Below are 12,572 nucleotides of genomic sequence, written 5' to 3'. Positions count from 1 at the left end.
CTTAGGTAGGGCACTCTTTCCAAGCAGGTGTAGTCTGTCACTGTGATGTGATTTGAAGCTGTTTGAGTGTGGCAGATCTCAGGGCCACCTTTGCTGCAATGAAGCATGGGAGGAGACTTTTCTGGAGGCTGGCATAGTAAGACCTGAACAAAAACTAGACCCTTTACACAATCTCACTTAGCTCCATTGGTGGCTTGGGAACGAATCAGACGGGATACCTGCATCTGGGTGTTATCTATAGGGTAAGGAAGTATGATAGGAAAAGAGTAACCCATTTGGAACCAGCAGGCCCGAGTTTGAGTTGTGGGTTCCACCACATACCAGTTCTGTCGCCTTGGGCAAATCATTGTCACGGTCATCATAATCAACAGCTGGCATTTATGAAGTGCTTACAGTGCATCAGGCACTGTGCTGAGTACTGGAGAAAGAAAGGCAAAGACTTGCCTGGTGCTGGTAAATTGGAAGGCACAAGCAGCTAGGGGAATGGAGAAAGGCCTCCTGCAGAAGGTAGGAGGCCAGGGGGAGTCAAGGAGGGGAGGTGGGAAGGCTGAACGGGCCAGGCCAAGCCTGGGGGGGCAGCCAGTGTTAAATCAGAGTCTAGAGATACAGGGTCGTGTACAAGGAACAGCATGAAGGCCAGAGTCACTGCATCTCCGAGAATTCGGCAGTGAAGTGTAAGAAGACTGGAAAAGCAAGAAAGGGCCAGATTATGAAAAGCTTCTAGAAGCCAAAGCAAGGGCTTTATATTTGATCCTGGAGGTAATGGGGAACTAATGGAGTTTATTGACTAGGGGATAGAATGGTCAGACCCATGCTTTAGGAAAATTGGTTTAGCAGCCGAGTAGAGGCTGGGTCTTGTTGGGGACAGGCTACTGAGAGGCTCTTCTCTTCTCTGGGCCTTGACTTCCCTTTCTGGATTATGAGGGTATTAGACTAGATTACTTGTTAAGATCTTTTCCAGTGCTACTTTTTGAACTTCTCTGGGATGTTGTACTTAGGGTAAATCTTGGTGTGGTTCTCCATGCTTTGGCTCTTTCTGGGGTAGTGTGCTTTTGGAACTTTGTTGGAAAGTTCAGAACTTCCTGTGACTCTTAGTGCTGAGCAGTTAGCATTAAGTGAACCAGTCAATTGGCATGTTAATGATGGAGAACCATTTAATAGCAGTTGGAATTTGTGCCTTCTGTGGTTTCCCTTTGGCCTAAAAAGAACATTTAGCATCTTTCTGATTTGCAGTTTTAGACCCCCCCCCCCAAAAAAAAAAGGCAAGGAAAAGAAGTGAAACTCCCAACCAGTATTAGCCTGGCCATGTTTTCTCTGGGCTAAAGGAGAAAGCTGAATCTCTGGTGGCAGAGTGGGTGGGTGGGAAATAAATCTGTGAATTTCATTTGTCTTCAGGAATCCTGTTACCTCTTTGTATGTGAAAACAAAAGTAAAGTGCTGCTTGTCACCGGTCTTAACATTTAGAGCTGCATATCTTAGAAGTATTTGTGTTGGAGGCTGTGAGCTGAGAATAGGGAATATTTCTCTTTGCATCTGAACAGTCCATATTGGGAACTTGGGCAACATGGTTGAACGGTGGGCCTTAGCAGGAGGATGGACCTTGTACTGGATTGCCGGCTCAAGATGCATCAGCAGTTATATGGCAGACAAAAATAGCCCAGTGCAGTCTTGGGCTGCATTAAGAGAGTTAGAAACCTTACTGGAGGTGGTCATAGGTCAGAGGCTGCCCAGGTAGGGGTTGGACTAGATGCTGTCCAACTCTGAGCCTCTGGAAATGTCACTTGGAATAGGAAATAATCCCAGAGAGTGATATATAAAGCTTTTATATTCAGCATCCTGCACAGGGTCCTCATCTGAGGATTGAAATCTTGGGGAAATGAAAGCAAGAGAAGAATCGTGCTTTTTCTGCGCCCCCCAGCCCATGTCAACAAATGAGTTTTCTTCCTTGTTCCAGAGAGGGCTTTGGGCCCTATGGAGTTGGAATGACAGAATTGGGTTGTAGTCTTCTGACACTGAGGGACCTGCTCAAGTTTGTGTGGTCGAGTCAAGGGACCCTGGGCCCCAAAGTGAGATACCTGTAAGCACTAGGGAGCCATGGGTGGGTATTTACATGCTGATGAGAGCTTCATTCATGTTTACCATCAGATACATGACCTAGCTTTGTTTACTTTCAGTGGTTTATCAGTTGTCCTAAGTACAAAGATAAGGTTCTGTAGATTTCACAACCACGTTTGAAATGGTTTTTCCATTTCGTTAAATATTTAATTTACTGGGCTATCAAGTGATGGTAGAATTAGCTAGCATCTCAGTATTGGTAGAGCTGTGTAGTAGTTGAACATTTCTGGATATTAATTCAGAGTGAATTAAAGGCTGGAAAAAGGCTCATTAACCATACCTTTGACCTGGCAGTACCTTTGGGAGAGGAAAGAACTGGTGACAGTGGGTGCCCATCAGTGTGGGAACAGTTGGAAAAAACTATAGTATATGAAGGTCATGATGTATTATTACGTAGTGAGAAGAGACAAAGATGAGGAATTTGGAGAAACATGGCAAGGTTTGTATTAACCAATGCAGAACCAAGAGAACAATATTCATAATGACTGCAGTAATGTAAAGTGAAAAGACCACTAACGGGAAGTCAGTCTCTGAGTAATTGAAAAACCAGTGAAGGTCCCGGAGAACAGATAATGGAACATCCATTCCTCCCTGAAGGCAGAGAGGCGGGGGACTGCTAGGACAGAATGTGGTATATATTGTCAGATGCAGCCACTGTGGCGGATGTTTTAGCTTAATTGTTTTTCTCTGTCACAAGGGAGGATGCAGTCTGGACCAGGCAGTGGGTGGGTGGAATTGACTATGTTGTAAAGACAGAAGGCATCAATAAAATGCATTTTTTTCCCCCAAGATTTAGCCAGCAGCTTAATTTATAGGTCAGTTGTGCATGATTGCTTATAGATATAGAGCTGGGAGGGGCCTTAGAAGTCATAAAACTCAGTTCTCTTAGTAGTTTTGGATAATGTAGCTAATCTTATTTCTTATTATAATTAGACCTTTTGCTTGTAGGGAAAGCTGAAAAATGCCTTTAAACAGTATTTTTTTTCTTTTTTGGCAGTCTGAATTTAACAAAAAAAACACGTTTTACCTCTTCAATCATGTTGACATCACGATTACATATCACAGTGCAAAAGATGAAAATTGGCCTGGAGCACGGCTGGTTACTGCTAGGCTTGAGCCGAAAAGGTAATTTTAAGTGTGGTTTTTTTAATTAGATTAGTTAAAAAAAATACAACAGGAACACCACAGGAGTTTTTTAATACACCCTTTTAAATAAATGCAAAAAATAAAGTAGGGTGAAAAAATGATTAATGACCCCACTTGCACTTAAGAATTGAATTTCTGCCTTCTCTGGGAAGCTGTCCTTAAAGCATGCCCAGTCATAATGGCCTTCACCCCCTTAAACCTCTCCTAGCAATTTCCTTGTACCTGTCATTGATTAATCACCTGTTGTTTTATCTTATGGTTCTTTGTGTGTCATATTCCCCTAGAATATTCCTAAGTTTCTTAAGGGGACAGACCACACATGATCTACATTTTGTAATGCTGGCATTTCCCGACCCCTACCCCCACTCCACAGTGCCTAACATGAATTCAGATCTGTTGAAAAGTGAAGGCTGCATGATGGTGATTTTACACATATGTACGTTGTTGTTGTTGAGTCGTTTTTTCAGTCATGTCCAGCTCCTTGTGACCCCATTAGGGGTTTTCTTGGCAGAGATCCTGGAGTGGTTTGCCATTCCCTTCTCCAGCTCATTTTACAGATGAGGAAACTGAGGCAAACAGGGTAAAGTGGCTTGCCCAGGGTCACACAGCTAGTAAGCATCTGAGGCCAGAGGAAGATGAGTCTTCTCGATTCCAGGCCTGGTACTCTATTCACTGTGCTACCTAGGTGCCCATGTATATGCATATGTGTGTTTGTGTATATGGAGCAGCTAGGTGGTGCAGTGGAAAAAGCATCAGGCTTTGGAATCAGAAAGACTCATCTTCCTGAGTTCAAATCTGGCCACAGACACTTACTAGCTGTGTGACCCTGGGTAAGTCACTTTGCCCTGTTTGCCTCAGTTTCCTCCTCTGTAAAAATGAGCTGGAGAAGGAAATGGGAAACCACTCTAGTATCTTTGTCATAAAAACCCCAAACGAAGTCATGAGGAGTTGATCACGACTGAAATGACTAAGCAGCAATATGTGTATACATGTGTATATATTTATGTTTACACACACACACACACACACACACACACACACACACACACACACACGCCTGGAGCATCATGAATGTATAAAGTAAGCACAGACTTGATTAGGAAAGGGAACGGATGCTCTCTGAAGGTTGACTGAGGTGAATTGACAGACCCCAAGAACACTGGCTTGGGAGTTGGGAGCCTGGAGTTGTCATCCCTGTTGAGTTTTGTGGCCTTGTGTAGGCTTCACTTACCTCATCTCTAACATGAAAGGACTGGACTAGGTGAGCTCTAGAACCATAAAATGTTAGCCGAGCCTGGGGACAGAGTAGGGCGTGTGACTTGGGCAAAGACAGGCAGCTGGTTTGTGGCAGAGTTGGGCCTTCCAACCCTCCATCATAGTGATTCTCTCCATGATGTCATTTGGTGCCTTGCACATCGTAGACATTCATGTAGCAGCCAGTTGTCACGATGGGATTCTGGCTTTTTTCTGCTTACTTCCCCAGCCCTGTGCAGAGCTTACAAGGCAAGACTTTTAAGATACTGAAGGGCAGATCAAAGACAAGGAGCAAAGCCTTTGCTGAGAAAATAATTTCTCACAACTGCCTGTCGAAAAGGAGGCAGACTTGTTCTGTGCAGCAGGAGACAGATAGCAACCTCTAGAGTGGTGACTTTCTTGTGATCAGTGGACTTGTTTAGAACCTCTGCTATTTATGATATTCAGATATTTAAATGCAGAGCAAAATGGAAGACCACCTGTTCAGTCTGTCATTAGGAGTTTCTTTACAAGCATCTGGGTAGCACGGTGTTCAAGGTCACAAAGGTTATAAACGAGTAGCATACCTAGGGTTTAAATGCAGGGCATCAAATGCAGCTAGATGGGGCTGTAGTGGATAGAGTGCTGAGCTTGGAGTCAGGAAGAATATTCATCTTCCTGAGTTCAAATTCTGCCTCAGACACTTCCTAGCTGTATGACCCTGGGCAAATCACTTCACCTCTTTCTGCCTCAGTTTCCTTATCTGTAAAAAAGGAGATAATAATTGCATGGTTGTTGAGAAGCTAAACGAAATACTTTTTGTAAAATGCTTTGTAAACCTCAAAGCACTTTGTAAAAGTTATTATTTTAGTAACTATATAGCAGAAATTTCATAGAATCTGTTCTTTAAAAAAAAATCCCTCTTTTTCTTCTCCTTTCTTAGCTATAAACATACAGATGAAGATCAACTGAGATGTGAAGGCTCCCCTATGGAAATCCCTGGGGAATTTACTAAGAAGCTCAAGCTGATCTATACTTACTCTGTGAAATTTGAAGTGAGTGGACTATTGTGATGCTAGTCAGCTTCTCTTGCCTTTTTTTCCCTTTGTCAAAGACATTACTGCTCCAGCTTTCTCGAATCTTTGTCACATCACGTGATTATAGCACATCTGAGGGATCCTGTAGAACAGGTGGGAAGTCCAGTGGGGCAGCATTAAGCACCCAAGGGTGAAAGACTGGTACCTATGAGGGTATCACAAAGCCAAAGGAATTGTATTTGGGGTAGAGATTCTCTGTGTGATTTTTGGCTTGAAGGTTTGGCCTCTCAGGATTATTCTTCCTACTTCCAGCATCTTTTATTGGTTTCTCAAAAACTCCCTGCTGGCTAACCCCTCATCCTAGGGCCAACTGGGTTAATAGGAGCCTAGCCAGTGTGGGGCCTTGTGTGCGCATATGTGCATTGACACACACACACACACACACACACACACACACACACACACACTCTCACTCTCTTGTCTCTGTGTTGTTGACAATCAGATATTCAGGAGAAAAACTGCTATGTTGTGACTAAGCGACTTGTCTTTTAAAACAGTAATGCTTAGAAATGCTCTCAGAAGGGCACACCAATGTCAGATGTTGATAGCTAGGAGGCATGAGGTTCCATTAGACAAACCAATACAAGAAGTTGTATTTTACACTGGTTTTCAAATATGAAAAATCCAGATTTTGCTCACAGTTCAGGCTCTTCCCTTCAGGCCTGATTCAGCTATGGCCATATGCAAATGTGTAACTCAAAGGGCCAGACCCACTCCTCTGTAGAATGGCACAGAATGTAATAGAAGCCAAAAGAATGCTGAGTTTTTGCAAGTTGCATCTCACAGTTGTAACTAACAGGTTGGTCAGTCCGTGGTTGGTCATATGGTTTCCTATGTTTGTTTTAGGAGAACAATAACATTAAATGGGCATCTCGATGGGATTACATTTTGGAGTCTATGCCTCATACCAACATCCAGTGGTTTAGGTAAGTTTTCTGTGACATAGAGAAAAAACATCACTTCAGAGTGCAAATTTAAAATGTATATTTCCCATTAAGGCAAGAGTTTTCTTAACCTTTGTTATGCCATGGGCCTCTTGGCAGTCTGGGTAAACCTATGGACCCTTTCTCAGAATAATGTTTTTAAATGCATAAACTAAAACACAAGATTACAGAGGAAACAAATTATATTTGAAATACAGTTATCAAAATATTTTTTTAAAAAACAAGTTCACAGGCCCCAGGGTAAGAACCATTCCTTTAGGGAGTTCAGAAATCCGGAGGGTATGCAGTATAAACCTCATAGGCTGGCAGAGATTCCAGCTTATCACAGAAGACTGGAAAGCTGTACAACCAGAGAAGGGAGAAGAATGAGTTGGGGAGGGCAGAGAAGCTGTCTTCTGTTTTCCCCATGGGACATCTGGTCTGGGCTGTGATCCACACCATAGTAGTTCAGAGGGATTCATGTGAACAGAGGATTGTAAGAATGTTGCCGCTTACTGCAAAGTGGTCCAGCCTAGATTTGGGGGTAAGGCCTATAGAAGCTGCGTAGAGAGGACTTGGGATTCAAATCTGGGGAGTAAATCAGCAAAGATGGATTGAGGAATCTAGGGCTCTGGTAGCCTAGGATGTGTGTGTATAGAATATTCATGCGCTTATCTACACATGTTTTTGTATCTGTACAGAGCCTACCCTTTCGGTAGGAGTAGTCTTGGGCAGCTGACTGGGTTCTGCTGAACTGAAGGCGTAGTGTTATTGTAGACTACTCCCAAATGATGGTAATTGGCCTGGGGTTCTGGAGCTGCCTCAGCTTGACATCCAGGGTGGGCAGGAGGGCCCGGGGAGAAGGGAGTCAGTCATACCATCTGCTCTTCTGGCTCCCTTCCCACAAAGGTCATATTGGCACAGAGAGGGGCAAGCATGGGTGCTGTGCTGCCTCAGGGCAGTCTGTCTCAGAGATTCCTTGCTCTCTTCTCCCTTTCTCCTTGTCAGTAGAAGTATGAGAGGCCAGGCTTATACAGAGATAGAGCTGACTTCTCTATTACACTTAAAGACATACACTGGCTACTCACTGCCTGGACATGTGGCAGAAATGCCATTGTTCTCTCCTGGCATAAAGAGGTCACCTTTTTGCCACCTCCCTGGCCCAGCTGTGTTGCCTCTTGGGTAGCCCTGTTATTGAAGGCTCTGGTTCTCTGGGTCTGGCCTTTGGGAGAAGAGAACCACTCCTCTCCTTCCCTTGGTAAGTGGTGACCCAGCACCTTGGAAGTCTTCTGTTTGGTGGGTGCCCTAGAGCTGTTTTGCTATAACCTCTGCAGAGCTGTTCTGAGCTCTTTTATTTGGATGGTAAACCACCTGTCCAGAGTGGTTCTCAGAGGCAAGTACTTGCAGCTGGTCCATGGGCTGCCAGCATCGATGCCGTCAGTAACAGTGACTGCTTTGGCTTTGAGCTCAGCCTGATGGATGGATGTCTTCATTTGCCGACAGCACTTGTTCTCAGGATGCTTATGTTTGGGTGGCTCATAAAAAGCAATGCCAAACTTTCGACTAATTCTGCTGAAGTTTTTTATAAACCAGCAAATAGAAGTTGGTAGAGAAAATAGGCCACAGGGCCCTGGCCCTGCAGAATGAGTCTGTGGACTGAGCAAGTTTGAGAACCCAGGAGTAGAGTGGTCATTTCCTGGTTAATGGCTTGAACCCTCACTCCCAGATTTGCCAGCAAGTTTAGGAGGTATTGGGTGAAGCCAGTTAACCTCTTTTGATCAGAGGACTGCTTCAAGAAACAGCTTTTATATCTTTTTTTCCCCAGCAGTTCTTTTTTTATTTAGTATTTTATTTTCCCCCAGTTACATGTAAAAACAATTTTGTTTTTAAAACTTTGAGTTCCAAATTCTCTCCCTTCCTTCCTCCCTCCCCACTCCCCCCCTTATATCTTTTTTTTAAAGGGTTTTATCCCCATTAAAATAACCAAGAATGCACATTGAGTTGCTTAAAAAGAGGTGGGTTTTTGTTCCCCTTAGGTGTCTAGTTTCATATACTCTGGTGTCTTGTCTCATATGACCTTTTGTGAGAAAACTTGAAATTGTATGTATATCAACAGATATCAAACTTAGGTTTAACCCTAACAAAGGCTGAAGGTCTGGCTCAGAGTAAGGAAGAAGAGGTTTAGGTTCAAGTCCCCGAGCATATCCTGTCTCCCCTTCCCTCCCCTCCCCAAAATCTCTCGACTGCCAATCAATTGTCGATCTGCCTTGGGAAAGGGAATTATTTCTTCACCAGTGTTTCCTACAGGTCTATGCAAAAATTGTGAACCGAAACCCAGGAAAGCTGATTCAGTGTCTTTCCTTTATACAAACTTCTGTTGTTTTTTGTTTTATTTTTAACATAGTAAATAAGAAATTAAAATGAGATTTTTTTTTTTTACTTATAGTATAATGAACTCCCTCGTTATTGTTCTTTTCTTATCTGGAATGGTGGCCATGATTTTACTAAGAACTCTCCATAAAGATATCGCAAGATACAATCAGATTGATTTGGCTGTAAGTAAAGCCTGCATAGATGTTATTGAACAAGATTCTGCCTGGTCGATTTTCCTAGGAACTGGGGAAACTCTGGTCTTTGTCTTTAGAGTAGAATGCCTTCTACTACCCAGCATGCACTAGTTACACTGGAAATTTTAAATGACATTCATAATCTGTGTTTACCTTGGGGGCGTAAATTGTGAGTAAATTGTGAGTCTCAAACAGCGCCTTGGAGCTGAATAGATAAAAACGTCCAGGTTGAAGCAAATCTATGGAGACTTGATTATATATAAACAACTACTTGGTGGGTGTCATTCGGGTTGTAGGTCACGGACAGATGAAAGAATATTGCTCTACAGAGACAGCACAGTTGAGCCTGCTAGGTTAATTTGTGCAGATGTGGAGAGATGCAGAGCACTAAGTATTTGGTTCGATGAAAATAAGCTTCTGTTTTCACTTTTTGCCTCTTGTAATTACCTGTAGAGCCTTATAGTTTTCATTTGTCTGAAAGAGCAGCAGGGGTAGGCAGAAGCATGCTACCCGCCTCTGGACTCCAGATGCACAATGAGGCATAGATTTTTGGACATGGCCAATATGGGAATTTGCTTTACTTAATTATGCACATATGTTACAAAGGTTTTCTTTTTTTTTTTTTTGTTCAGTTGGTGGGGGGGTGGGATGAAGTGGGAGCTAGAGAAAATAGATTCTTGTTAATTGAAAAAATCTCTAAATTTAGTTTAAAAAAAAAGACCAGTGGGGGGAACAGGTGTGTTGTTACCTTTAATTCCTTTAGCATATCATTATGGCACACGATGGGTTGTGATTCATCAGAAAACCAAAACTGTTATTCTAGGCTTTGTTTAGTTAACGTGCCCTACCTAGCATTCAAAACTGGTGCAAGTCTGGGAGTCTGGAGCCCAGGGTTCTGGTCTCAGCTCAGCCACATAATAGCTGAATAACCTTGGGCAAGTCACCTCCCTCCCAACACCCAAGGGCCTCAGTTTCTTTATCTATAAAATTAGAGAAATGTGCTTAGTGGTGCTTTTGGTCCCTTTCCATCACTAATTTTATGGCTAATGAGGCCCTTGTTTCTAGTTTATCTGTCTTTGGAAAAAGATTTAGTTTCACATAATTTTCAAAATCGAATGCATGCCAGATTTCTGAGGCAGCAACTTGTATATCTATCAAAGACATTTTCTCTCACGTATGTAGGAAGATGCCCAAGAGGAGTTTGGCTGGAAGTTGGTTCATGGAGATGTCTTTAGGCCTCCAAAGAAGGGAATGTTGCTGGCTGTGTTCCTGGGTCAGGGAACACAAATTTTCATTATGACCTTTATTACATTATGTGAGTAGCATTTTGAAATTGACTTTCTTAGAAATAGTATCAGAAGTAGGAGACTTGTCATAGCTCTTGAATGTCCAGTAGTGAAAATCCTTTTCTTCCTTCCTTCCTTCCTTTCCTCCTTCCTAGTAATAGTGTTAGACTCTGGGGAAATGATATACTTAATTTAAAAAAAAAAAAGAAATGACATACTTAAAAAAATCTTTTTTTCCTGAATTTAACAAACATTCCCCTAAAAAGCAGAACATTTCCATATACAAAGTGAAACAGAAAAACAGGTCTCTGTGTTAAACCACACATTACAATTTTGTGGTTTGCTTTTTTAAAAAAGTCTATGATAAATTCAATATGTTACTTTCCAAATTGCCAGGCTTATATATGTTTCCTTCTGCCCTTCCTTCTCTTCTCTGCATTTAAAAAAATGCTTCAATGATCCTCTTTTCTTATGGAAAATGCTATAAATATTTATGAGATACATGAAATAAAATGCTATCATTGAACATTAAAAGTACCAAATAAGATATTTAAAAATACAGTTACTAAAAGAGTCCTTTTATTTTATTTTTTAATATATACTTTCAGCCTCCCTCCAACCCCTCCCTACCCATTGAGAAGGCAAGCAATATGATAAATGAGTCCTTTTTTAAAAAATGAAACCCATATGACTTGGACACAGTTAGGATACATGCAATGATGTAAAAACTAACGAACCATTTCTTGTGATTCATTTTTGCATGTTGTTTATCATCAAACTAAAACTATTGACTATTAGGCTTAGCTAAATGTGGCTGTCTGCTTTTCTTAATTTCTTAGCCTAACTCTTTTAATCCTTTTAAATATCAGTGGAATGTCCTCTATAATGGGCCTGTGATTGGTGGAAGATCTCGAGATCCCTTAATTCATAAGCGCAAAGAGCAGCGTTCCATTTCTATGGAGGGCTATGGTAGGGCCTAATGCAAAAAAGGGGAAAAATGCCCCCTGCCCACACCTTTTCTTTATCTTCTTTTCTCTCCTCCCTCCTGGGTTTTCAGATAACCGGTTCTGGTTTTTGTATCGTTGCTTAGGCTTGTATATTCTTTGGATCCAAAGAGGATTGGTCTTTTGGTCACCATTGTTCCTACATTGATTTTTTTGTCCTCTTTTTCCTCACGTCTCCATTTCTCTTTTAACTTTTTGAGAAAAGTAAACTATTGTGGGGAAATATTTTATGCAAATTTGAACCCCCAAAGTAAAAATTTGAAACTCATTTGACTTCAAAACTTGCCTCGCTTGCTTTTCTTTAAAAATCCTACTTTCTCTTACCAAAAAAAAAAATGGTGAGAGGTGAGTTAAATTATTGTAATTTGTTTGAAGTACCACTCACTTATCAGCCCCCTGAGAATATCCTTTGTTGCTGCTGCTTATAATGTGAAATCCTAATCGAGTTACACTTAATTTACTATAAAGCACTGTGTAATTGTGAAGTGATTATTTTCGCCGGTTGAATATTCTTTTTTCATGCCTTTAGTTTTAGCTTGCCTTGGGTTTCTTTCACCTGCCAATCGCGGTGCATTAATGACCTGTGCAGTCGTACTGTGGGTCCTGCTGGGAACTCCTGCCGGCTACGTGTCTGCTAAGATGTATAAGAGTGAGTATAGCCAGGCTTCTCATTCCACTTACGTGGCGTGTTCAATGTCAGGATTAAAGGGCCTTAAAATAGCATTTTTCAAATTATGAGTCAATAGGGGAATTGTGGTATAGCTATGGGAATGAAATGGTACCTTTGTCACTATAAAATATTTGGAAAATAGCTTAATCAGGTTTCTTGAGTAATGATGCTTTTTTCCATTTCTTCCTCAGCATTTCGAGGTGAAAAGTGGAAGACAAATGTTTTGCTGACAGCACTGTTATGCCCTGGGTTAGTATCTGAGGTGCCATCTTTTGGAATTGATCCTTTTTGGGGATATTTTGCCTTGGAGAAATCATTATAGATAATAGTGAGGAGGCAGTGAAGTGATTAATTGCCACCATGTTCTCTGAGAAGCTCTTTTCTGTTATTTCCATGTTCTCTTCATTTTTCTGTGCATAGAACGTCTTGCCTCTAGTAAGAAGAGTTATTGGCTACAGTGCTCAGGCGTCATTTGGGAAGTTTCACAGACTCTCAGATACCCTCTGGGGCACTTTGGAAGGGCAGATCGTG

At 41.8% G+C, this 12,572-nt stretch overlaps 1 protein-coding gene across 2 annotated transcripts in view; it reads left to right on the top strand.

Annotated features, from left to right (window-relative positions):
• Positions 1-12,572, top strand: part of LOC110197722 (transmembrane 9 superfamily member 2-like) — a 76,233-nt gene that overhangs the window by 39,955 nt on the left and 23,706 nt on the right. For both annotated transcript variants that reach the window (XM_020971765.2, XM_020971764.2), the window contains exons 6-12: positions 3,113-3,240; positions 5,438-5,549; positions 6,438-6,517; positions 8,961-9,069; positions 10,264-10,396; positions 11,901-12,020; positions 12,233-12,290. In XM_020971765.2, the coding sequence (XP_020827424.1) occupies positions 3,113-3,240; positions 5,438-5,549; positions 6,438-6,517; positions 8,961-9,069; positions 10,264-10,396; positions 11,901-12,020; positions 12,233-12,290 (740 nt within the window). The remainder of the gene's footprint in view (positions 1-3,112; positions 3,241-5,437; positions 5,550-6,437; positions 6,518-8,960; positions 9,070-10,263; positions 10,397-11,900; positions 12,021-12,232; positions 12,291-12,572) is intronic.

Source organism: Phascolarctos cinereus, unplaced genomic scaffold, assembly GCF_003287225.1.
Source record: "Phascolarctos cinereus isolate Bilbo 61053 unplaced genomic scaffold, phaCin_HiC Scaffold_8;HRSCAF=390, whole genome shotgun sequence".
Classification (NCBI taxonomy): Eukaryota; Metazoa; Chordata; class Mammalia; order Diprotodontia; family Phascolarctidae; genus Phascolarctos; species Phascolarctos cinereus.
This window is presented reverse-complemented; position numbering and strand designations above follow the sequence as displayed.